The 25,632-nt window shown below is 43.2% G+C and overlaps 1 protein-coding gene across 3 annotated transcripts in view; it reads right to left on the bottom strand.

Moving 5' to 3' along the window:
- Positions 1-23,542, bottom strand: part of Nphp1 (nephrocystin 1) — a 55,463-nt gene extending 31,921 nt beyond the window's left edge. For all 3 annotated transcript variants that reach the window (XM_038330457.1, XM_038330458.2, XM_038330459.1), the window contains exons 1-8: positions 23,452-23,542; positions 16,367-16,440; positions 12,982-13,042; positions 10,634-10,758; positions 5,466-5,658; positions 3,233-3,334; positions 2,052-2,164; positions 505-547 (exon numbers count right to left, since the gene is read on the bottom strand). In XM_038330457.1, the coding sequence (XP_038186385.1) occupies positions 505-547; positions 2,052-2,164; positions 3,233-3,334; positions 5,466-5,658; positions 10,634-10,758; positions 12,982-13,042; positions 16,367-16,440; positions 23,452-23,520 (780 nt within the window). In that variant the 5' untranslated portion in view covers positions 23,521-23,542. The remainder of the gene's footprint in view (positions 1-504; positions 548-2,051; positions 2,165-3,232; positions 3,335-5,465; positions 5,659-10,633; positions 10,759-12,981; positions 13,043-16,366; positions 16,441-23,451) is intronic.
- Positions 23,543-25,632: the final 2,090 nt, after the last annotated feature.

Here is a 25,632-nt window from a genome sequence, read left to right as displayed (position 1 = left end):
ACAAACACGTCCTTGTAATTAAGGAAGGGAGTAGAGAGTCAGGAAGGCGACTCAGTACACTGTTAATGGGGACGGCTTATGGGTCTGAGAGGAAGGATTTTCTTATGTTATATAATTTCTTCATAGAATTATGGGTAATTTCTTATTCTGATGTCTTTTTTATGTTTTTCAAATAGCTGAAATCTATTATGAGTTTCCCCCAAATTATAGAGGACTCCCGTAGGAACACAGGATAACCTCAAGCTTTTAAATCCTATCACAGATGAGATGCTACTTCTCACACAGAAGGGCCTAATGAGAAATGCTATTTGGATCATGGGCCCAGCAGGCAGGAGATATGCCTTATGCTCGGTACACCTTCCATCTGCTGCCATCTCTGCTGTCCCCCAGGCTCTATTCTGTTCTGAACTCAGTCTGAATTACTAAGTAACGAGCCAAATATATCTTACTTGCCAATTACGTCACTATTACTAAACACAAAACGTGAGACAGGCGATAACCAACCTCGGAGAGAGCTTTCCGAACAGCACTCCAGTGAGAATCAGTGCTAGGGAGACAAAGGAGCAAGGTCAGCGCAGGGACCAGGTATGCCTATTCCAACCAGGCACTCAAACAAGTATGTAATCATCAATCAGTTCTGAAAACTAAACAGTTGTCTTAAAGAGGAGGCCAAGCTAGGACTAAATGCCCTAAAAATCACTACAAAATTAAAGTAGCAGCACATGTCTCCATTTAATGAAAGTGTTGAATTTGTAGGGGAAAAAGGCCAGACAGAGAAACCCACCTAGGGCCTGAAATCAGAGCCAGTGAAAGAAACACACACTGGCTCAGACCTGAGCCAGTGAAAGGAATACTTTAACCCTGAAACCAGAACCAAAGAAATACACTCTGACTCTGAAACCAGTGCCAAAGAAACATACTTCGGCCCTAGAATGAGAGTCAGTGAAAGAAATATGTCCTGGCCCCCAAACTAGAGCCAAAAAACTTACAAAGGTCAGTGAAAGAAACACAATTTGGATCTGAGATCAGCCATCTCTGCCCCTGACCAACTAAACTAACTAATCTCTGAGCAGGGAAAACCAATCCCTTAGAGGTGGGAAAATTCCACCTCTAAGAAGCCATATATAAGCCCTGTGCCTATTTAGTTTGTTGCTGCTCTTCTTCCTTCCCTGGAAGAGGCAGTGACTCTCCTAGATGCTTCTCTTCCTGGAAGAGGCATCCACTCTCCTGGATTCTTCCTTCCCAATAAATCTCTTGAACCAGGTTTGGGTGAGACCTTCTTTCACCTTCCTCCAGCAGAGCAGAGTTGCTACCTTTTGGAGCAGGGGAAGGTTTGCTACACCCCAGAGCACTGGAGCAGAGCTGTAACATCTTCCCTGGGGAAGCCCTCTCCTGCTGCAGCAGAGCTGTTATGTTGGGAAACTTTCCCTAGAGCAGGGCTGCAAGCTGCTACGCTTACTGTGACCTGTGCTGTTCCCTGACTCCCGACTACCTACTGCCGGAGCACTTGTCCAACCGAGCTGTAACACTCGGTGGTATTCTCTGGCTCCTGACTGCTAGGATCCCTTTCCATCTGAACTGTAATACTTACAGAATTATTTATGATAGTAAAAATAAAACCAAAAGTTTCTGGGGCTGGAGACAGCTTACTTGGTAAAATGCTTGCCATGCAAGTGTGAAGCCCTGAGTTCAGTTCCCTAGAGCCGACATAAAAAGCCAAGTGTATGCACTGATCTCAGAGCTGGGGAGGTGGAGACAGAATGGTGCCTGGGGCTCAGTGTCCACAAAGCTTAGCCCAGTGAGCAAGCTCCAGGTCCCAGAGAGACCCAGTATCAGAAAGCAAGGTGCATGGCTCTACGCACGCATGCACACGCAGGCGGCACAGGCTTCTTTACAATACCCCGCTGCCCTCTCCCACCCCGCTGCCCTCTCCCACCCCGCTGCCCTCGCCCACCCCACTGCCCTCGCCCACCCCGCTGCCCTCGCCCACCCCGCTGCCCTCGCCCACCCCGCTGCCCTCGCCCACCCCGCTGCCCTCGCCCACTTGTCACCTCTGCTTTACTTCGGCTCCGTTCGCAGTTTCATCCTCCACCTCCAAGTCCTCTTCGCTGCCCTCCTTGCTGCCTTCTTCACTCGATTCTCGCTTGTCTTTTTTATTATAGGGCTGGAAAATTGTGGACATGCAAAGTGAGTGTCAGTCAATACAAAATCAACAACAAAAGTACCAGTGTTTTAAAGAAGACCTGTCATGGATGAGAATATTTGTATGTGATGGGGAAATCTTGTAACATGTGTTTGCTAATTTCACTATTTGAAAAAATGACAGGGAGAAATGGTAATTTCAAAACTTGGGAACCTGAGTCAGGAGGATCATGAATTCTAGGCTAGCCTGGGCTCCACAGCAAGATCCTGTCCGAGAGAGAGAGAGGGATAAAAAAAAAGGAGACAAGTTTTAATCAATATAAATCTCATATCTGTTTATGTTAGATGGAATTTAAATTAAAAATTAAGAAAAGGATCAGTGAAAGTGTTAGAAGAAGATAATCATGGAATTAGAAAGCCCTTTTCAGAAGTAATATCAAATATAAAACCAAAAGTCATGAGTGAACACACTGACAGGTTTACGTAACAAACACACACAGCTGGAAGTCAACAAAAATATCAGACACAAATGTCTGAAGGCTAACATCTTCATTAATAACATAGCAGCTGTTACGTTCAATAAGGAAAGATATAAGTAGAAAACAAGAGTTTAATAAATGCCAACAACAGTAATGAGATTGGTTTTGATGACCACAGCCAGCACTCTCAGGGGATGGCAAATTGGTGAAATAAATCAAATCCCAAACTGACTGTGTGGATTATCACCACAGCAGCTGCTTGTTCTCCATCTCAGTGCTGAAAGAATTTCTGACTGTAATAATGGTCACTGGGCACTGGGGAGGCTAAGACAGGCAGATCCCTAGGACTTGGTGGCCTACTTGACAACCCAGTGAGAGATCGTCTCAAAACTAAGATGGCTGGTACCTGAAAATAGCACTAACCCCCACGGCATCTTCATGATGGGAGTGTTCCAGAGCTCACAATGAGGGCCCAGGAGGCGGGCAGTTAATACACAGCACTTCCCCTACTCACCATCGCTTGCTAAGAGGTCAGAAGTACAGCTCCATGCTTGTCACCATCACAACAGAAACACGTTGTAGCAGGAAAGGCACAAATGAGCAGGACTAACCTCCAAGTAGGTTCTGGGAATGAGACCCTCATTTCCTTCAGCATCCTGGGCCAACCACCAACCATCAGGCTTTTTGTCGATTATGTGGAGAATATCCCCTTTCTTAAATAAAACAAAGTAGAAACTGAGCAAGAACTCAATAACCATGAACAATGTTTCATTACAGATACTTCAAAATATGTTCCTACTAAAGTAAAATAAGCAAATAAGCTTTATTAATTATTTAGTCCCATTTGAAAATAAAGTCCATAACACTCTACTACTGACTCTATGAGACTATAAAAGAACCACTTAATTTGACTACTTAGCACACACATACACACACACACACACACACACACACACACACACGAAGCTTATATTCAAATTAGAAGCACCTCTTTACTATTTTGTGTGTGTATGCGTGTCTGAATGTTTTGCCTGCATGAATATCTGAGTACCACATGTATGCCTAATATCCATGGAAGTGAGAAAGGGCTTTGGATCTCCTAGAACTGGAGTTACAGGCTGTGAGCCACAATGTCGGGGCTAGAAACTAAACCTGTATCCTCTGTAAGGGCAACAAGTGCTCTTAGCTGCTGCGCCATCTCTCCAGCCCTTCACTATCATTCTGAAGGAATCACGCTTATGCCAACACTTTGACTATTACATAAGAAAAATTGAACTTGTGAATCTCTTTTTGGAAAGTATTTTTCAGAAGCAGCATGTGAATCCTGGAGGAAAATCAGTTCTGTGAAATTAAAATTAAACCATATGTTGAAGCAAAAATAGTACTTAGGTCTAATATATATCACAATTCACATTTTGAATTACATTTATCCACACATAAAAATATAATCCACCAGCCAGGTATGGTAGTACATACCTTTAATTACAATACTGGGGAGACAGAGGGAGGTGGATCTCTTGAGTTTGAGGCCAGCCTAGTCTATATAGTGAGTTCCAAGCCAGCCAGAGACACATAGTGAGACTGTGTTAAATATATACATATATAATATATATATATATTCCATTTTTGGGTTCTTTTTTGAGACAGGGTTTCTCTCTGTAACAGCCCAGGCTGTTCTGTAACTCATTTTGTAGAGTAGGCTGGCCTTGAACTCAAAAAGATCCACTTGCCTCTGCCTCCTGAATGCTGGGATTAAAGGTGTGCACCACTACTATCTGATATATATTCCATCTTTGATGATCAAAGAAGCTCTACAATTGAAGGTATTGAGAAACAAAGTCTTTCTTAGAGTATACATTTTGTCCAATATTGATAGCATTCTTCAGAACTGAAAATAATCTATGAATTGAAATGTAAATATATTAGTTGCATAGTACACTTATATGTCATATTTGTTACTTAATTTTGAAATTTTATAACTATAAGGACTAAGATTGGCATATTCTTTAAGACTTTCAACTTATGTTCACAACAGAAAGCTGTAAGCTTCTTTAAGAACCATAACTCCAGCTGGAGAGATGGCTCAGCCATTAAAGGTTAGGCTCACAAAATGGATCTCTTTGAGTTCAAGACCAGCCTGGTCTACAAAGCAAGTTCCAGGATAGCCAGGACAGAAAAACCATCTTGAAACACACACACACACACACACACACACACACACACACACACACACACACACACCAAAATCCCAAAACCCACCAGTCTAAGCCAGGCCAACTTAGTGGGAAAGTGCTTGCCTAGCATGCATAAATTCCATGACTTGCTCTCTATCACTGAAAAAGCAATCTATGAGTTTATTTTCTCTCCCTCCTGTTACTTATGTATGCACAGATCAAGCATGAGTGACTGGAAGGAAGGGCTTTTTTGACAGGGGAGAAGGAGAGTGTGTATTTTGTTTTTGAGATCTGTCTGCCTCTGTCTCCTGGGTGCTGGGAGTAAAGGCATGTGCACAGTGCCAGGCTACTGAAGAATTGCCTCTAGTAACATGAAGCATGCCTATTTCTTCAACCTATAGGATCTGCCTGAGTTGAGTAATTTCATGTATTCCACAATTATAAAATGTACCCTTAATTAGGAGCTATCAAACTACAGCTATTTTGAAAAAAAATCTTTAGAAAGGGAAATTTTAATAAGAGAACCTCCTATTAGTGCTACTTACAAGTTACGGTTATTTTTCTAAAGAAGGTTTACTATCAGGACTGTGAAGATAAGTGCACAGACAGCTCTCAGGGATTTCTGTTAGGGATGCACTTGCCCTGGCTAGGCTGCAGACTAACTACCTACCTTAAATGTCAGGTCCCCTGCTTGCTGAGCAGCGAAGTCCCCAAGAGCAAAGTACGTAACGATTTCTCCTTGTTTGGGGGAGGCTTGTTCCTGCTTTTCTTCCTCGTCTCCTTCTGATTCTTCTTCCTCTCCACCTGTTTCTTCATCTTCTTCAGTCAAGTCCTCATCCTCTTTGTCACTGTGTGCCTCATCTCTACGAGAAACAAGTCTATCAGTGGCATACGTGACGTCATCTCCAGGCACAGAGTGAGCAGAGAAAGCTTGGATGGACAAGAGCTGCTCCGTATTTGGAGCTGGAAGGAAAAAGACGTAGTAGAAGAATGTGGAGGAGTTTCCACCATCGAGTTGACCTCTAGTTGGCTAGAAGGACTGGGGGGTGAAGAAGCTGGGGAGCTAGACTGTCTTCCAGCCCTGGAGTCGCCCCGCACACACTGCTCAAACATCTTCATACAGTGCTCGCTGCATGGGCCCTGCGTTTCAATTTTGCCTCTCCCCACCCTTCCTTGAACAATCTTGGGTTAGATTAGTTGGTTTTGTGTTTGTAGTGCTGGGAATCGAATCAAAGGCCTTACATATATTAGGAAAATGTTCTACTACTAAGTTACAACCCCAGTCCATGGCCACTCACAATCCTCTGGCCCTAGCCTCCCAAGTGTGGGGTTACAGACATGTGCCACCGTGCTCAGACAGAGCTGCAATTATTTCTCGTAAGAAAAAGAAAAAGAAACCATGATTTTTGTCTTTGTTGATCTGACCCATTGCTTATATGTTCTCATCTTCATGGCCTTTTTTTGTTCCCTTTCTTGAATGTATCTGGCTCCTTCCTTTTTTCTTTGGCTTCTTAATTTGGAAGCTCTAACAACTGATTTTCAATCTTCTTTCCAAACTACTCATTCCAAGTGGCATTTCCCCCTAAGCACTACTTCGGCTGTAAGTCACACGCCACATTCATTTTTATTCCCACTATGTTCTAATTGTCACTGCAATATTTTCTTTGGCTCATGAGTTATATTTAAGTGTTTGATTTAATTTGCAAACATTGGTGATTTCTACTTTTTTGTCATTAAATTGTAACATAATTCTAAAATTTCAAACACCACCCATGACAGATTCAGTTCTTTGAAACACAGTGACAAGTGTTTGGGGCGCCTGTGGTTCACCAAATTCATAAGTGATGGATCCTGTGCACTGCACTTTGTTGGGCGCTGGGTCACCGAGTTTCAGAGCACCATGTGAACGCTTGTCCAATGGGTCTCCGTGAGACAAGGCTGGTGGATACGGTCTCTCACTCAACAAGGATCAGCGGGCCTCGAGACAGCCAGAGTGTGCTGGGACCTGCATGCTCTCTCCTCTCCCACAATATCGACGATTCTCTCGGCAGGTGTTTTTTGTTTGTTTGTTTGTTTTTAGTTTCACTTCGTCAGTCGCACATGGGACAGATGTGATCACTCCAAGAAACATTTTTTTTTCTCAAATGTTTCCCTAAAATTCTTTGGAAACAGATTTTTCTCAGGTTTCTTTTTCTTTCTTTCTTTCAGGTTTCTTATCTATAAACACCAGCTGTCACCCTAGACCCTGGGAACTTTTCTGATTCAGTGCAAGTAGGACAGGAGTAATAAAAGTTAACGGGCACATATAAGGAAGCAACACAGGGGACATTAACTATGTCTCTTAATTTTGGGAAAAAACATTAAGATGGAAAAGAGCCTTATCAAAGCTCACCCTCTGTAGAAAGGCTCAGGCATGCAGGACCCTTTTGAAGGACAAGGCAACAGCTGGAAGCATACGAGCTAACTGTATGCAAGCAGCGTAGGTAAATTACCCCCATTTCTGTAAATATGCTTTATTAAGCTTTGAATGATATTGTTGTTCTTGGGAATGTGCGCTCATGTCTATGCCATGATGTGCCTGGCTTGATATTTGGCCAACCTAATTTGTTTGCCTGTAAAAGTTGGGGGAAAACATATTTGTTTTTACTGGAGGCTAATGATGAAGGGTAGGAAAAAACATACTTACTTTTGAAGTAAAAAAAAAAAAGATGGTTTGAGCTATTTGGGGCTGGCCACTTGTGCCAAACTCATCTGGTGGTTGGACATGTCTTCTTTGCACCAGTGCCCCTTCCTGGTCTTAGGACCTGAACCCCGCTATGGTGGGGTCAGCAGCACATTGTTTCCTTGGGCACAGAGGTCTACACCATCTACACCGATGTTATTGGTCAAGGTTGCTGAGAACCATGTATTAATTTGCTGACCTACATACAGTTCTGGCAACCCTGGCTTTAGACATTCGAGTCTATGTTATTAGGGTTTTTTTTTCCCTACTGAACTTACTCTTCTATAAACACAAAATGTATTTTGTTTGTAGTAAATACTTCAGGCCTAGATGTCTACTTTGCCCATTTAAGTAACTAACTGCCTTACTTAGCTTTTGTTAGTATTTGCATGTAATATATCTTTCCCCTTTTCCTTTTGAAGTTATCTATAATTTGTAACTAATATATAACTCTTATTACCAGTACACATATGTAGGTCTACAGAAAAATAATACAAAACAAAGAACCCCAAAGCCAAGGCCAACCTGACAATCTCTTTTTAAAGTGGAACACTAGCGCACTCACCTTTGCTATAGCTGTCTAAGTGGCTACCTTATGTCTAAGCATGCTACCCTGTAGTTTACTTTTGTCTCATGTGGCACTTTTTTGTCTCTCTTTTTCTCTTTAAAAATTTTTTCCACCTTTTTGTTTATATTGTTTTCCTAATGTGTGTATTATAATGTAATCTAAACTATCATAGTCTTATCTGAATTAATGTTTTATTATCAGCAAAAATAAAAGAATCTAAAGCTGATAGAATTACAGTCAACTCCTTTGTACCAGGGTTGTGCTTGTTCAGCACATGGCCAGTCCTCACCAGTTTTAGCTTCCACATCTGTGCATTTGTTCGCTTGCTAAAATTGAACGAGCTTGTGTAGTACCTATGTGCTCAGCTGTGGACATGCCAAGGCAGCAGCAACTATGAGCGAAGAGTGCACAGTTCCACCTCTGGCTGACCACAGCCACATCGTCTTCTCCTTCGGTGAACAGGTGCCCTTGCAGTCGGCTTAGCATTATGTCTTCTTCCTTTCTGTGGTATCACTGTGTTTGCTGCTTAAATGTCTCCACAATGGGTTACTAGAGTGTTCGGAGAGTTTCTAAGTATGAGAAAGCTGTGTTTGCCTTCAGGGAGGTACAAGGGTTAGGTAAGACTTTTCATGTGTAAATTATAGTTCTGTTGGCTATGGATTCATGTTAATGAATCTGTGTGTGTGCATGCTATGTCATTAGACAGAAACACATGTAAACAATCCTGTGTATTACCCTGTTGTTGAAAACATTGTGGCTAGAAGCTTACAGGAATCTAAACCTATAAATCCCATGGGTATATTTAATAATCTCTAAGTCAGTGTCCTTAGTAACTTTAGTAACTTTAACTACTGCAAATAACAAGACTTGACTATCGTGATGCTAATTTTATGTCAATTTGAAATAAGGTAGAATCATCTGGGAGGAGGAAATCCCAATTGAGAAAATGCCTCCATAAGATTAGGCTGTAGGTGGCCAGGCAGTGGTGGCGCACGCCTTTAATCCCAGCACTCAGGAGGCAGAGGCAGATGGATCTCTATGAGTTTGAGACCAGCCTGGTCTACAAGAGCTAGTTTCAGGTCAGGCTCCAAAGCTACAGAGAAACCTTGTCTCGAAAAACCCCAAACCCAAAACCAAAACCAAAGTCAAATCAAAACAAAACAAAAGATTAGGCTGTAGGCAAGCCTGTAGAACATTTTTTTAATGTGTGATTGACGGGTGAAGGGCCAGTCCACTGTGGGAGGAGACTCCCCTGGGCTGGTAGTCCTGGGTTCTGTAAGAAAGCAGACTGAATAAGCCATGGGGAGCCAGGCCAATACACAGCACCACTCCATGGCCTCTGCATCAGCTCCTAACTCCAAGCTCCTGCCTGATCAGAGTTCCTGCCTGACTTCCTCTGATGGACCCTGACTCAGGATGTGTAAGGCAAATGAACCCTTTCCTCCCCAAGCTGCTTTTGGTCATGGGTCCACAGTAATAGGCGCTACTGCAACTGTACACTATTAGTCCCCCAAACACATCCTTTGCTTTGCTTCACGCCATCAAGTTATCTTTGAAAGACATCTAAAATACAAAAGCCTAGTCTTCATATTTTCTTTTCCTGTCTTTTTTCCCCCAAAATATATGGCTATAGATATCACTATATAGCTCTGGCCATCTTAGAATTCACTATATAGACTAGGCTGGCCTCGAACTCATAGAGATCTGCCTGCTTCTGCCTCCCTAATGCTGGGATCCACTGCCTAGCCTTAACAGTTGTTTCTAATGGGAGCATAAACATAACACTGGCTACTCTGTCATTCTCAATATTAGAAAGCAAAACAGGTCCTAGAATGTTTGCAAGTATATTCATTGTTCTACTTCGAGTTCAGTGTAAAAGGCTGGAGAACAAGCTGGCATGGCGGCATATGCCCATCATCCTAGCCCTGAAGCAGCTGAGAAAGGAAGACTACAAATTCAAGACCACCCTGAACTACATAGCAAGACCCCGTAGCAAACAGTTGAGGAATAGCATTTGAAGAGGCTCAAAAATTGATTTTTTTCTCTCCATAACTGGGTTTGTTTATACCTACAGGACTTTTGTGCTGTAATTTGTAAAAACTATTATTAATGTTCTTTCCAACAAAAACAAAATACATGTTTCTGCTTTCAATGTTCCAACAACATTCACATTCTTTGAAAGAAGGAGTCATGTAAGCAGACAATCTAAACCACTTTCCTTGTTTGCATCAAGCCTCGCTTTAAGGCAGCATGCACATTTTCTAACAGTGGTTTATTTAGCTCTTCAGCTCTCCAGTCTACTGCTCCAGCTAGAATACAGTCTAAGGGCAGAGACTAGGATGCCTCTTAGCATCACTCACAGGAGATAACACATTCTGGAATCCACAACACACACACTTAATTGCCTGTAGTGTTTTTGACATTATTTTGTTGTTGTTGTTGTTGTTCAAGGTGCCGTATGTCTCTATTCCTAACCAAATATATATATATATATATATATATATATATATATATATAAAGAAAGAACTTAAGGAGGAAGGGAACATACTTGAGAGTGTCCTTCTTGCTGACGCCCACAGCAAGCTCCTGCAGCTGGCAGGTCAGCTTCTCCAGAAGACCGTACTCCTCCTCCTTTCTCTTCTCATAGTTCCCGACAGGTGCAGATTCATCAGCCTGTGAGAGAACAGGGACCTGACTCATTGGAAAGCCAACCCCAGGTTCCCTAAATATATTTAATTTAAAAGGATAACCACAGGGCTAGAGAGATGGCTCAGTGATTAAGGCTGCTTACTGCTCTAGAAGAAGAAACAGGTTTAATTCCCAGCACCCACATGCTCACAACTGCCTATACTTCCAGTTGTAAGGGATCCAATGACCTCTTCTGGTACCCAAGGGAACTGCAGACAGCAACACATATAGCCAGGCAGGCACACATTTATATACATAAAAAAATCTTACAAAATAAATAAAAGAAGCAAGTTGTTGTGGTGTATACCTTTAATACCAGTACTCAGGGGGCAGAGGCAGGGGGATTCTGAATTTGAGGCCACTCTGGTCTACAGAGTGAGTTCCAGGATGTCCACAACTATATAGTTAGACTCTATCTCAAAAAACAAACAAACACAATAAATAAATAACAAAACTCCAATAAATTCTGTAAGACAAGATTACCTTTACCTTGGAGGATAAGAAAGAGTCTATAATTCACTGACTTGGAATTCAAACCAAATGAAAAATAAAATTATATGACTCAAACATTTTTGGGCTCTCTTGCTTCCTTGTTATATATTATAGGTCTTATATAATCAGCATGAGACAGGTTTTGGTAGTACAACAATAAGAAAAGCTCGTTCCTAAATTCCAACACTGACTGGTAAAGAAAGGTCTCTTCCCCCTTGAAAGCATCATTTTGTTGTTACATTTTCTCTGGCCTAAGGGGCTGGCCTGCCTCTGACACTGAGTTCTGTGGAACGGGAGATGTTCAGACCAGACGGTCAGGTGCAGGACCAAGCCTTCAGAACAGGTGGCTCCACTTCAAATGCTCCATGGGGCTTTAGCCCTGGACACCATGGAAACTCTGGCTCATGTTTAAAAATCCCAGGACTGCCAAGAGCAAATTCTTGTTCATCTTACTTTTGTAAAGTCACTGACATGAGAGATACTGTGTCATCAAGAGGCCTCTTAGCCAGGTACTCTCCCCCCAAAGAAGCGTTTCTAAACTGTTAACACACAACTAATCCAATGTAAAAGAAAGGGGAACCCCTGTAGGTAGATGTTTCCAGGCTGTCTGAATTGGTGATGCTGGGTAATGTGATCAGAGAGACTTAGCACCTGAGGTCCTGGCTGCTCTGCTCTCATAACAAAGCTAAGGGGACTGTGGTGGCTGATCCTGCCTCTCCACCTGACACACCTCGCAAAGGGAACCTCAGCTGAGGAACTGCCTCCATCAGCTTGGCCTGTGGCATGACTGTGGGAATTTTTCTTTTTTTTTTTCTTTTTTCTTTTTTGGTTTTTTGAGACAGGGTTTCCTGTGTCTCTTTGAAGCCTGTCCTGGGACTCACTCTGTAGACCAGGCTGGCCTCGAATTTACAGAGATCCACCTGCCTCTGCCTCCTGAGTGCTGGGATTAAAGGCGTGCGCCACTGCCACCTGGCAGGACGTTTTCTTGACTGTGAGTTGAAGCTGAAGGGCCCAGCCCAGGCAGGTGGCCTGTGTGGAAGAACGGGGGCTGGACGTGAACTTGAGAGAAGGTCCGTGAGCAGCATTCTGTTGTGAGATATTTGATTACACTGTGTAAAGATGTGTCACTGTGATTGGTTTAATAAAAAGGTAAAGGGCCAATAGTTAGGCAGGAAGAATAGGCGGGACTTCCAGACAAAGAGAGAAACTGGGGATGAATCTAAGTCTGGAGGAGTCACCAGGAGACACAGAACAAGTCAGAGGTACAGAATGAAAGAAAGGTAATAAAAAACGTGGTAAAACATTGATTAATAAAAGCGGGTTAATTTAAGTTATAAGAGCTCGTGGGAAAAGCCTAAGCTGTAGGCTGACCTTGCATAATTAATAATAAGTCTCTGGATCATTGTTTGCGAGCTTGCAGCCCAAAGAAAAATGCATCTCCAGCATCTTCTGTGGGTTCTGCCTCCGAGCTCCTGCCTTGAGCGCCTGCCCTGGCTTCCCTTGATGATGGATTGTAACCGTGAGTTAGGGAACTTTCCTCCTTGAGGCTGGCTTTGGTCATGTTTATCACAGCAACAGAAGCAAACTAGAGGAGCAATTCAGAGCTGACTGCATTAGACTTCATCTCTAATGCAAACCTAGAAACTTCCCAACTGCAATTCATTCCCACTCAAAGGGTTTGTATAAAAGAAGATTTTTGTGATTTATCATACTTACCTTGCTTAATTTTTGAAGAGCATTTTTATTTTCATCTACTGCCTGTTTTAACAGGATACATCTAAAATTTTTAAAAGATAAAGTATAAGTCAGTTCTCTATTGTCAGAATTAGGCAATTATTTTCATGAAATCATTCAGTCGCTGAGCAACATGGTGTACTATTCACCTACAATACAGTTTGTCACATGAAGACAGCTGAAGTTACTATCCCAAGCAAAGACAAATGGCTTTTAGAGAACTGTGATCAGGTCACCAAACCTGGGCTCCTCAGGCCAGTATCCTAGGATAATTATAATTCTTCCTATGCCAGAGGTTCATACTGAGCAGCTTTTACAGTTACTGTCACGAGGACAGCAAGTCACACCACCACGTGTGGTGTGCTTCCTCTAGATCTGTGCCGTGCTGCGACCTGGAAGTTCCAGGCCCATCACCGCGGGGTCCAGCCAAGCCCCTCCCCTCACAGAACGGGCATTTCTCAGCTGCCCCCAAACACTTGATTGTCTTCCTTATTCATTGGCTAATTTGATTTCCGCATTTTCATTTAACAGGCATCTCACAGTGCTATTGTGAAGATGACGAAGAAAGCTTGCATGATGCTTAGTATGCAGCTTAGACAGAGGATGAAATATTCACAGGCCTCCTCTTCCTAACACAATTCCGTCCTTACCCTCTCCACTCCAACACTGACCGGCTGACAGCCATATTTTTACACACAGTTTTGAAAAGTTTCCCTGCTGTCACCTCCACATTATTCGCCATTATTATTTTATCTTGGGGGGAAAAGAGAGGAGTAGGAGTTAGAGAGACCGCAGAAGGTGGAGGCAGAGGAGCTGAAACTCATGGTCCTTCTCAGCTGCACAGTGACTGGAAGGCCATTTTGGGATTCACAGATTGTCAGTCCCCCTCCCTTCTTCTTTTTAAACAAATTATTACATAATACATCGTTTTAAAACTCTTTGGGCATTATAAGTGAAGTCTGCTCACGCTGATTGTGTGCTCGTCAGCACTGTCTCACCAAATGACCCTTTCTTGCTTTTCAGATTGTTTTCAAGCAATCAGTTCATAACACAGTCATCAAACTTAAGTGATTGTACAGAAAGAATCTCTCTCTTGTTGCAGCAGATAACTGATCAGTTCTGGGTTTTTGTTTGTTTTTTTGGTGGGTGTGTGTTTTTTGAGACAGGGTTTCTCTGTGTTGTTTTGGAGCCAGTCCTAGACCTAGCTCTTGTAGACCAGGCTGGCCTCGAACTCACGGAGATCCACCTGCCTCTGCCTCCCAAGTGCTGGGATTAAAGGTTTGCACCACCACCACCTGGCAACTGATCAGTTCTGAAGGCAGCTGGCTGACCGGGTTGGGGGGGGCAGCTAGCAGCTCAGCTGCGTTGTACTGATGTTCGTCAGAGAAAGGACGTCGAGTCATGCGGGGAAAGAGACCCCTTTAGAGGACATTATCTCATGGCTGAAATTGTGAGGGCCAGCCATGATAATCTAAATCTGGGCAGAAAGGAAGTTTCTTTACTTCCTCCAACCATTATCACCTGGGACTCTGGCCATCAATAAATTTAAATGGAGTCTGGAGTCTCAATATTTTATCATGAGACAATGCCTGGCAGACTGAGATTACCCGACCCCCACCCAAGAGCAGACCATTCAAAGGAAATTCCTGGCATTCCAAGCACTGTAAATAGAAACACCTGCCAGCACTTCACCAGGACACCCCTAGACAAATGTCAGCCAATCAGGGGTCCTGAACCTAAGAGACCCCTCATCCCCACCTTTACTACTATAAAAACCCTAACTGAGCTCGGGGCTCTCCGGATATTCCAATACATTGGACACGCGGAGAGACCGAGTTTGCAAACTTGATTAAAATAAAGGCTTTTTGCTTTTACATATGGGACTCGGTCTCCTCTGTTGGCTTTTGTGGGGACTCACAGATTTGGGCAAAACAGAAATTTCTGCTTTGATGAGAAAGACGTGTCATAGGTAGCTGTCCTGTAACACTGAGATGCCCTTACCTTGTTACAGCACTGTATTTCAGTTGATGGATATTTTTCTTTTAGGATTAAAAGTCAGTATAAAATGTCAATAATAACCACAACAGGTTGGGGGTGTTGCTTGGTGTATTTTATACCTAACACATGGAACTCCCTGGTCTCAAAACCTGCAAAAATGACTAAAACCACAAATTGGTCAGGGATATGGCTCAGTGGTAGAGCTCTCACACACGTCCCAGTACAGGAGAGAGACAAAGAGTCTCATGGACACATTGGCCACAGCTGATTTGTGCACAGCCGCTGATCTTTAAATTAGCCAGGATTGAGCATTATAACAAGTCATGTGCTGGTCAACTGAATTATTCCATAACATACACTAATGAAAGAACTGATTCTGGCCACAAGAATAACATCAAACCTTCTCTGGTCTTGCTATCAGCCCAGGGCTTGCACCAGAGTGGTGCAGGATAATTGTCTGTATTCTGTCAATCATGTTTTAGATAAATGCTGATTGGCAGGGCATGAAGTATAGGCGGGGTCAACCAGACAGGAAGTAGAGGCAGGGCCATGAGAACAGGAGAATACTGGGAAGGAGGAAGCCCATTCCTTGGAGTCCTGCCCAGATCACCAAAGAAGCAGGATTGACATACCCTGCTGAAAAAGGTATCGAGCCATGTGGCTAACATAAAGAATAATGGGTTAATGTAAGTTATAAGAGCTAATAGGAAGCCTGAGCTAGTGGGCCAATCAGTTTATAATCTTATGGAGACCTCTGTGTGATTTTCTTTGGGACTTGCCAGCTGTGGGAACTGGGCAGGATAGAAACCCAAACGAGCAGGCCCTCATGTTACACCAGACACTTGTATAATTTTTACAACAAATACAGAATGATATATTAATATGCTTTATCTTCAGATCACAAGGTGTGCAGAATATTGATATTGATTTGATGTCTATGCTGATTTTATGGGGGGGAGGAAGGGCGTAGTTATATCTACAAATAAGAAACAGAAAGTACAAAGAAACTACAAAATAGAAGAAATGAGGAAACTGGAGGGAAGTGGAAATAATAGAGTGACTGTGGGCATGATGTGAACTAGACTAGTCTCTGCTGTCGGTCCAGAGAAAGCCCGTGTCTGAGGGGGTAGTTCCTTTAAGAGGGTCAAGGAAGGGAAGGGGAGCCTCAGGACTAAACGGGCCACCTGGAGATAGGATCTAATTGGTGATCTGAGGTGTGGGGAAAGGCGATTGGAAGGAAGGGAAGCCTAAGTAACTGGCAGTCTGTGTTTGCATTGGTCTGTGTGTACGTAGGCAGCCTCCAGGGCTCTAAACAGCTCCACTGAAACAGAAGTGCAGGCCCAGACAGCACATGAGCAGCACACATTACCTTTGGTAAATATCTCTTCTTTTACTTGGTTCCAGAGCACCTGTCAGTTGGCTTTCAGTAACCAAACTATCAACCTGTGACAAATAGAGACAATTTAAGACATCGTGCCAACTACTGCATAGCCTTAGGAAACAGAATTCTAATAGTGTTCCCCCAATGTATAAAGAACAGTTTTGAACATGGGCATACAATAAAGTACAATTTTATAGCAAATACTACTACCTGGATTCTATCATTAACATCTTATTATGCCTGTTTGCTTTATCTATCCAGGTTTTTTTTTCCTTGCAAGTCACCAATATACTTTCCTCAAATAATATACCACTGGCCTTACTAACTAGAGTTCACTGCTTAATGCAAAATTCACACATGGAGATGCCCAGATCTGAAGCCCACATCTGATGCACCTGAGCAGATGTGTTTGCTTTAGAGGCCCAAACCTTATCAAGACAAACCGCCCTGAACAGTGACTTTATTTCCTCCCTAAGGGATCTTCACTGCCTTTCTCCTGAGACAAACCTGCTCATTTTCCCACTGCAAATGAGTTGCCCTGCCCACGGACATTTCTGTAAAGGGAGTTGGAGAGCCTGGCTCTGTGTAAGCCTCCTGGGCCCCATGCTTTTGAGGTGTTTCTTATGTATGCTTTAGTTTATTCCTTACTGCCAAGTAAGGTTCATGGTCTTGACTGTACCAGGACTTCCTCTTGACCTAACAATTTGCAAAAACATTTTTTTTTTAACCTTTGTTATGTACCCACAAAGAGGCATGCACTCCTTGGCTTTCCTATAGAGTACGGGGGAAGGCAGTGTTGGGGAGGGGAAGACATAAAATCACATTAGCTTCCTCTTCATTCTTGGTGTTTGGTTCCCAGAGGAGCGCTACTAAAATTCACTCCCAGTGACAGGGCCAGTCATCAAAGGCATGGCCCAAATGACAGATGATTCTGTGTTCTGTGGATACCAGGTTTTCCCTTCAGGTATTGCTGTGAGAACTGGCAAAACTAATCAACACTATCAACACGTTCTTCCCAGACAGTGTAAAAGGGCTTCTCACCCTCACCATGGACTCTTCTTTCCAACCCAAAGACCATTACAGAAAACCAAGAGATAAAAATGTAGAGTTGTGGAGCCCCATCCCAAACGATACACCAACAACACAACTGCACCTACAGCCCAAGGAACATTTCAGAGGAGAGGGCTGGAATGATTGCAAAAGCCAAACAAGAAGTTTTCTGTGAGACAGTGTCTTCTACCCTGATGAAGTCTCACCAATATGGCTACCAAAACAAGACCTGAACGACCAAAGGACACCGATAGACATGCTGATGTGAGAGGGGTAAAGCTCAGAGGCCTCAACCCTAGAACTACAAAGAACTATAAAGAACTACAGACAACTAAGGAATGCTAAGAGCTGGAGGAATAGTGTGTCTCCAGGGAAGAGCACACCAACGCCACCTAATACCAAATGGAGAGCTCTGAAAATGTATACATGCGAGTAACATTATACAGACTGAGTAAGCTGTATTTATATATTTAGGGACACACACACTCACAGACATAACAATTAAAGAAAAAGAGGCAAAGAAAGAAAGATAGTGGGAGTAGAGGAGGTGGTTGGTGGTGGTACATGGGAGGATGGGGGGTGAAGGAAAGGGAAATTATAATCTCACACACACACACATATATACACACACACATAAACACAAATTATATATATGTAAATATATAATTTAAAAAGTAGGTCTCCTGAGCCAATCTGTCTCCTGAAAATAGCAACAGATAGCTTCCTGCTGAAAGATTACATTCCCCAGCTTCCCCTGTGGCCTGCGGAAGTTACTTCCACCTCGATATGGGCCCATGCCATCTTCTTCTGTAGGCCTTTTGGCCATCTGCACACATGAATGACAAAGATGCCCCCTAGCTGTGAATAAACATGGTCCCACCTAAGACCAGTCCAAGTCGATCCTTCTACCTTCCATCGCTCTACAGCTGCTTTAGATCACCTAACATAATGATGACGAAACCGGTTAGGGAATCCAGGTTAGCGACCTACTGGCCGCTCAAAGCCACCCATGACCAAGCCTCCCTGGCTCTCCTATGCTCCCTGGCCCCGGGAGAAGGGTCACCTGCTTCTCTCAAGCTGTCTTTCCTTTCCACTCTCTGTCTCTTCCCTTTTTCTCTCACCTTACCAACAACCCCTTCCCAGGTGTTGGGTCATTTTGAGATGTGGAGGACTCTCTGAGTGACTGGATATTGATCTGTTTTTGCTTGTGTCCCTCATCCATTCCAAATTTCCTATAGAACTGAAGCCGGCAATTCTCCTTCAACTTTCAATGCAAATCTGGCTCCATATACATTGGGAAAATGGCCGTTGCTGACCCAAATTTGGAACTTTTGAATTTCAATATCTAAACTGATTTAAACAATTCCATAAAACAGAATGGTAGTGTGGTCAAGGCCTCCTCCCCCATAAAACTCCCAGCTCATGTAAATCTCACAAGGCTCTGGTGTAAAACCACACCCAGAGCCCCAAATGCCCACCATTTCTGCCGAGCCTCCAAACTTGCATCTTCACAATTATTCCAGAGATAACATGGAATTCTTTTGCCTTATGCTTTTTCCCCCTCTACTTGTATGTCTGTCTTCTCAAGTCTGGAAAATCCTGCTTGCATCTTGCTTGTAAGAGCTAAGGGGTAAAAGCACCTCAGGTTGTCTGTCCATCTGCAGACACATACAAACGGCTATGGAGATGTGTGTCACTGGGTCAGTCTTACAAAAAAAGATTCAAATGTCTTTTGGGTATGGATAATATCAAAGAATTGTTTCATGCATTTATTCTACTGAGAAGCTTGGCTCTGGAGTTGGAATTTGGCCTGTCTACTCCAGATCCAAGTTTTGTTGTTGTTGTTTTTAAATTTCCTCCAAAGCCTCTATCCTGGGTCAGGGAGGCCACCTGATTCTGTGACAGGGAAAAGAGAGGAACCCAGAACAGCTGGGAAAGGAAGACTGCATTCCTGGAAGGTTACAAGCGGCAAGGTGATAACTCTGAATTCTCCCCACTTTTCCGTATTTTTGTTTACTATCTTTAAAACTTTGGGTGAAACTTTAACTTTCTGTACTTTAGGAATTCTAAGTTCATTGACTGTGCTTTAAGGAGGATGTTTAGAGAATCTTGATTTGCTATAGCATACTATGTATGTAACCTGGCTTTAACTCTCGTTTAGGAAAAGGGTAGCATTTTAGAAGAAAAAAGTTTTGTCTAAACTCTTGTTTAGAAGACAAGGAGTCCTAACAGGCTCACCTTAGAGTGGTGGCTTGCAGCCACCTTGGCTGGTGACCTCATCTGGATGTGAACATGCCATGTAACTTTACCACTATCTTGGTTAAGGTGATCAAGTGATGTCCTTCTACTTATCACTGTATCCCCTTTACACTAAGGATGCGGCACCAGGCTCCTAAGATGGTTTGTTTTAAAACGGGGTCATACAGAAAAAACCGTGATAGTTTTGCTACCTTTGTTAAGCTTTAGCTATTTGGTGAAACTGAGTGATATAAGAAAACTGGCATTTTGTAAGTGTGCACTATAAAAGGATCATAACAATGAGGTCCTCAGTCTCTCTGTGGACTGTATTTATAGTTAAAGTTCAAGAATTAAAACTTTTAAGGTTCAAACTTTATAACAGATAGTTGTAAAGTCTCAATCTTATAAAAGTTACTAACTTATCATATATTGTGGAAGATAATTAAAATATACAAATTAATGGTCAGTCATGCTTACTACAAATGTAATTCGTTTCCAGAAACAAGCTTGGAGGTAGAGACCAATTTTATCTCCCATCATAGTGTTCTGTGTTGTCAAAATTAAGCCTAAAGCAAGTATGGCAACAGCAAACAAGTTTGAGGTAAACTTAAAAGTTTGTTTAATGTAAAATGATATTTAAAATATGGTCTATAAAACTGGTTATGAAAAATGGAATGTTTAAGTTAAATGAATTGTATTTATAATACACTCGCATGGCAGGACGTCCATGCTCAAGAAGTTCCCTTGAATGGAGCACAGATCATCCCAGCAAAGAAAGTCACACGCTGGGAAATAAGACTTGCCAGAAGCCTGCTGCCTCTGCTTCTGGCTGCGCAGGTCTAATCAGCTTCGGCCATATAGGCCAAATCAGAATGAAAACAAATAAAAGATATCCTTATGAAAAGATGAGTTACTCCTCATGACTCACATGACACAGGATGGTTTTTCTGGCTCAATGGAAGATCTCAGCTTACACTCATACCCTAAATGTCTCAAACAACAGAGAGGAAAATCGCAATTACTCTGCCCTCACTGTCTTGCTGACATATGAGGATGCTGTGTCCAGGGGAACCTTGGACATAAGCCACCACCTGACTGGCAATGAACCTACATGCTGGTTCACTTGCCCATGCCCTTGACCCTGGTATTCAGTTCCTCTTAGCAAAGGATGATTTCAGGGTCCACACCCTAATCACCCATGTTGCCTCATTAGAGGAGGAGGCCAAATACTCTATTGTCAAAATCACAGCTTGGACTATCCAAGCTGTGTCTCTGACAGTTGGTTTTGTTGGAGTCACTCTTGGAATGTGTTCTCAAGCTTCTCCCAGGAGTAGCGGCTAGGAGTGAATCGATTTCAGCTTTGTTTACTCAAAGGCCTCCATGGAAACCACAGTTGTCCAGGTGCAGCTTGTCCTTGTGATTGTACACAGCCTCAACTCATGAGAACTTTCCTCATGTGACCTTTCTGAACCCCCAGAGTATAAGCTGTCATGTTCTGAATGAAGCTGGCTATGGCACGAGACTTTAGTCCACCTGATTTATTGGCTCCATTCTCCCAGGTCCCACTGCCTCTAGAGTGGAAACATACATATTTAAGGATGATGTTTAAATACACATAAACATTGAAGTTCAGGTTAATCATATCTATATTCTCAAAAGTATTTCTTTATGATGAAAACATACAAAATTGTGCACTTTTAAAACAAAAGCCCAAAACTGTGTGACCCATGAACTCCAGTAGTCTCTCAATCTGTTAGAGATTATTAAATAAATTATTCAGTGAAAAAATTCTTGGTAATAGACTACATATCTAAAATGTAAAATAGACGGGCATGATGGTACATGCCTTTAATCCCAGCACTCAGGAGGCAAAGGCTGGAGGATCTCTTTGAGTTCAAAGCTAACCAGGCCTACCTATTAAGTTCCAGACTGTCTAAGATATTAATCAAACTGTCTAAGATAAAATAAGAATTTCTGAAAACAAACAATCCATTAATTGCAATTTATTTGGTTATTTTATTACTTCTTTTATTTTTTGAGCTTATAATAGCAGCATTTTCCCCTTTCCTTGGTTCTTATTTTTAAGAGTAACAAGAATTCAGTGTCTTGAAAAAATATATATAAAGGCAAACAATAACCATCAGCAGTTTGTCCTATATACTATTCTGTCCTGCTTCCTTATATATCTGTTTATGTCTACTATACATAGCAAATGTTATTGAAATAGTGTGTATTCCATTTTACATTCTTTTCCTTTTCATATTTATGTATTTTATGTATATGAGTATTTGCCTTCATGTGTGCCTCTGTACCACATGCATGCCTGGTGCTTTCAGAGGCCAGAATCAGGCATCAGCTCCTCAGGAGTTAGACAGCTGTGAGCCATCGTGCGGGTGCTGGGAACTGTATGAGGGGCCTCTGGAAGAGCAGCCAGTTTTCTCGGCCACTGAGCCATCTCTCCAGCTCCTTACATTCTTTTTCTAACTTGATCTCTTACCACAAATATTTACCCCCAAACCCCAAAAGCTCTAGCAAAAATCTCTTCATAGCACTATCAGATTCCATCCGACAGTACTAAGTCGATAAGGAATTGGAAATGACATCACCAAGGAAAACTGCAGCCCTGTCTTGGTAGCTGTGTCTCCTGGCAGTTAGAATGCCCCTTTGTGGTTAAACATTCTGAAGCTGCAGTCACATTGTTCCTGTAGTAACAGAGCCAAGGAGGCCAGAACACTTTCTCAGTTGCCACACATAGACCAGAACAAAGTGCCATGTCCTCCAAAGAATCAGACTTCGTGATAACGCTTCCATTGTGATTATGACATTCCCCACCCCCCACACATGGGCATTTCTACAGAATCATCATCATAAATACCTCAAAAGGAGAGTCCAGTCAACCACGATTCAGGAGAGAAAGAGGGTCAAGTCATCAGCATCAATTAAAACTTGTTTCCAATCTACAATGGGAGAAGCCCTAGGCTGGTCTCCAGCTCCTGTAGCCCTCTCCAGTCTCTCTCAAGCAAATGCCTTATTTTGCTATACAAACTTCTGCTTAGGTGTTGAGTCCTGCCACTAAATCCTTTCCTGCAAGACAAGAACTGAGAAGCCTGTATAACAATAATCCATCTATGGATTAGCTTAATCCACCCCCCAATACTGATCATTTATTCATATGCAGTTTTTTCCCATTATCAGCAAAAAAAAAATGTGGTGAACACTTTTATATATCCATCCCAATTTTAAATTATTACGAACGGTAGATTCCTGGAAATGTAATCAGCCAGCCTAGGAGAATCCATGTTTGCTGTATCTTGTCAAACTGCTGTCCAGAAATGCAGGTTATACACCAGAGCATCGCCTGTTCCATCACGTCTTCCCCAGCACCGAGAGCTTTGACGTAAAATCTTTGAGATCTTACCTCTTTTGTAAGTGCTTGATTTCCTTTGAAATTAACTTTTCTTAAGTTACCAATCTCCTGCCCTTGGCTCGTTTATCGGATCTCAGGTATTAAGTCTAGTCGTTGACACCTGTTACACTTGCCTTTGCGAAAGTGATGACTTTCAAAGGAGTGGCTCAGGACTGGGGTGGAACTGGCTAGTTTAGACAAGGGCGGGAGGGCTGAGAAGGGGCCGGGGGCTGGTGAGTCCTTAGCTGGAGGTGTTAGCTGACTCACAAGGCTTTCTGGAGGTTTTGTCTCCGGCGAGGGCCGGGGTTAGAACGCTGCCGCCGGGCGTTCGGGTCTCGGAGGGCGGCTGGGATGTGGAGCCCCTCTCCCCCACACCTACCTGCAGCTTTAGTTCCTGCCCGCGGCGCCTTAGCGCCTGCAGCGGGTCCCGCGGCCGCCGGGAGAGCATCGGCCTTGGCGCCGCCGGCGGGACCGCGCCGGTTGCCAGGGAAACCAACGCGTGAGCTCAGATAGATGACGCTATCAGCCGGCGCCGCCACCCAGCGCCACGGGATTCGCTAAACCGCCTAAAAACAACTGCTCTGGATTCCTAGGGATGGAGACGTACCTCAGAGTCCAAGACTGCGCGTCTCGTCCCTATCACGACATCGTACTATTATTCTCTGTTCTATACAGCTGTCCGACGCCTGCGAAACTAATTCTTAAAATAGTTTAATCATAATAAACTCCTTAGCTACGAGAGCTTTCCTGTGGCATTTGTGGGACTCGTGGTTTCGCTGCATGCTGTCACCCTATAGGCGGTTTTATTTTCGAAATAGCCTACTGTGTAGCCCCGAATTCACAAGAGGGTCGCCTGCCGCTCTGTTTAATCCTAGTGTTGGGATTAAAGGCGTGTGCCATCACACTTGGCCCAGAGGTGGTTTGAAATTCTCGCCTTTTGGGTTATTGCTGGTGTCTCTCCAGAGTTTTCATGTGGTCCACCCTGAATTCTATGGGGTGGCGATTCTTTCTTGTGCAGCAAGCCTATGGGCAAATAGATATTTCTCAAGAGTTCCCACATTTTGTTCACTCTCAGGAAAGGTGGTAGCATTTCCCGAGTGAGACTCAACCCTCTACATTCAGTTCCCAAAATCCACTACAGTAACCCAGGACTTAGGAATGGTGATGATCCAGGCTCACCAGTTGGCTATCTGGTATGTTATTCTCAAGGTATCTGACTGTTATTGTGCCTTCTGGCTCCTACTTTACTGATTCCAGCTTCACTAAGATAGAGGTACCATCTTCATGGAAGACAGTTTTCCGGTGTGGGAGAGGAGGGGACTTCATACACTTCAGAGAAGGTAGAAGGAAAAGAAATGTTGACTCAAGTGATATCGAAGGGGAATGGTCTGCTACAAGGTTAGGGACATACAGGACATAACAACACAAACAGGTAGCATCAGGAAATATGATTAGCATGGCATAGAACACCAACATGTTTGGAGAGGGATGCCTAGAGGTGACACATAAAAAGGAGGGGTGTATCTGGATGCTGCATGTAAGCAATAAGAGGGCTGAAGACATGGCTTAATGGTTAAGAGTATTAATTGCTCTTGCCGAGGACCCGGGCCCAATTCTAAGCATCCACATGGCAGCTTGTAACCATTTTATAACTCCAGTTCCAGGGGATCTGACCTTGTCTTCTGGCCTCTGCAGGTACCAGGCATGCATATACTACACAGACATGCACTCGGGTAAAACTCATACAGATAAAATTTAAAACAAACTGCAAATACCAGGTCTTCTGGGAACAGGCCCAGAGGCAGAGCTGGTCCAGTCACAACTCAGTTTAACCTCGAATTTTCAGTTTGGGAGAGAATGAAACATACACCAACTAAGCCTCAAAGACTACAAAACTTCCCTTACCCTGGGGCTGGAGAGATGGTTCTAAAGGGACCTGTAATCAGATGAAGTTCTCAGAGGAAAAGGGAGGGGCATTTGTCCCGGCGGGGGCGGGGGAGAACACAAGATTGACGAAGGACTACTGCCTCTGGTTAGAGAGGAGACAGACTTGGCCCATAGGCAACTGGCACTTTATAAAGGTAAAAAGAGGAAACTGCATGTTGGGATGAGGTGTTCAGTTTTGATTGGCATGTTACAGGAGGCTTTTGATTGCTGCCGGACTTCAATATTTGATAGCTGAATCTTGGTAGTCAGTCTCAGGGGAAAGTGACCAAATGAAGGAATAGACCTTGGTGGCTAGCTTTAGGAATATAATCTTAACGGTTTTTAGGTTTTCCCAGGAAGTGGGAATGGGGGAGAAGGGCAAGGCCTCCCAGTCATGTAGCCTTTTGAGCTCAATTAGGAAAATGCCTACTACACATGGAAGATCTGGCATCAAACACCCAGCATTTAGGTAAAAAGATGAGGTGGACAGAGCAGTCTAACATAAGTGCTGAGACCAGACCAGCCAAATACAAATTCCCAGCTTCAGTGAGGGACTCTGGTTAAGGAAGGGGAGGGTTGGGGAGATGGATCCATGGTTAAAATGCCTGCTGCAAAAGTGACTATGTATGTACCA

This window comes from Arvicola amphibius, chromosome 5, assembly GCF_903992535.2.
Source record: "Arvicola amphibius chromosome 5, mArvAmp1.2, whole genome shotgun sequence".
NCBI lineage: Eukaryota > Metazoa > Chordata > Mammalia > Rodentia > Cricetidae > Arvicola > Arvicola amphibius.
This window is presented reverse-complemented; position numbering and strand designations above follow the sequence as displayed.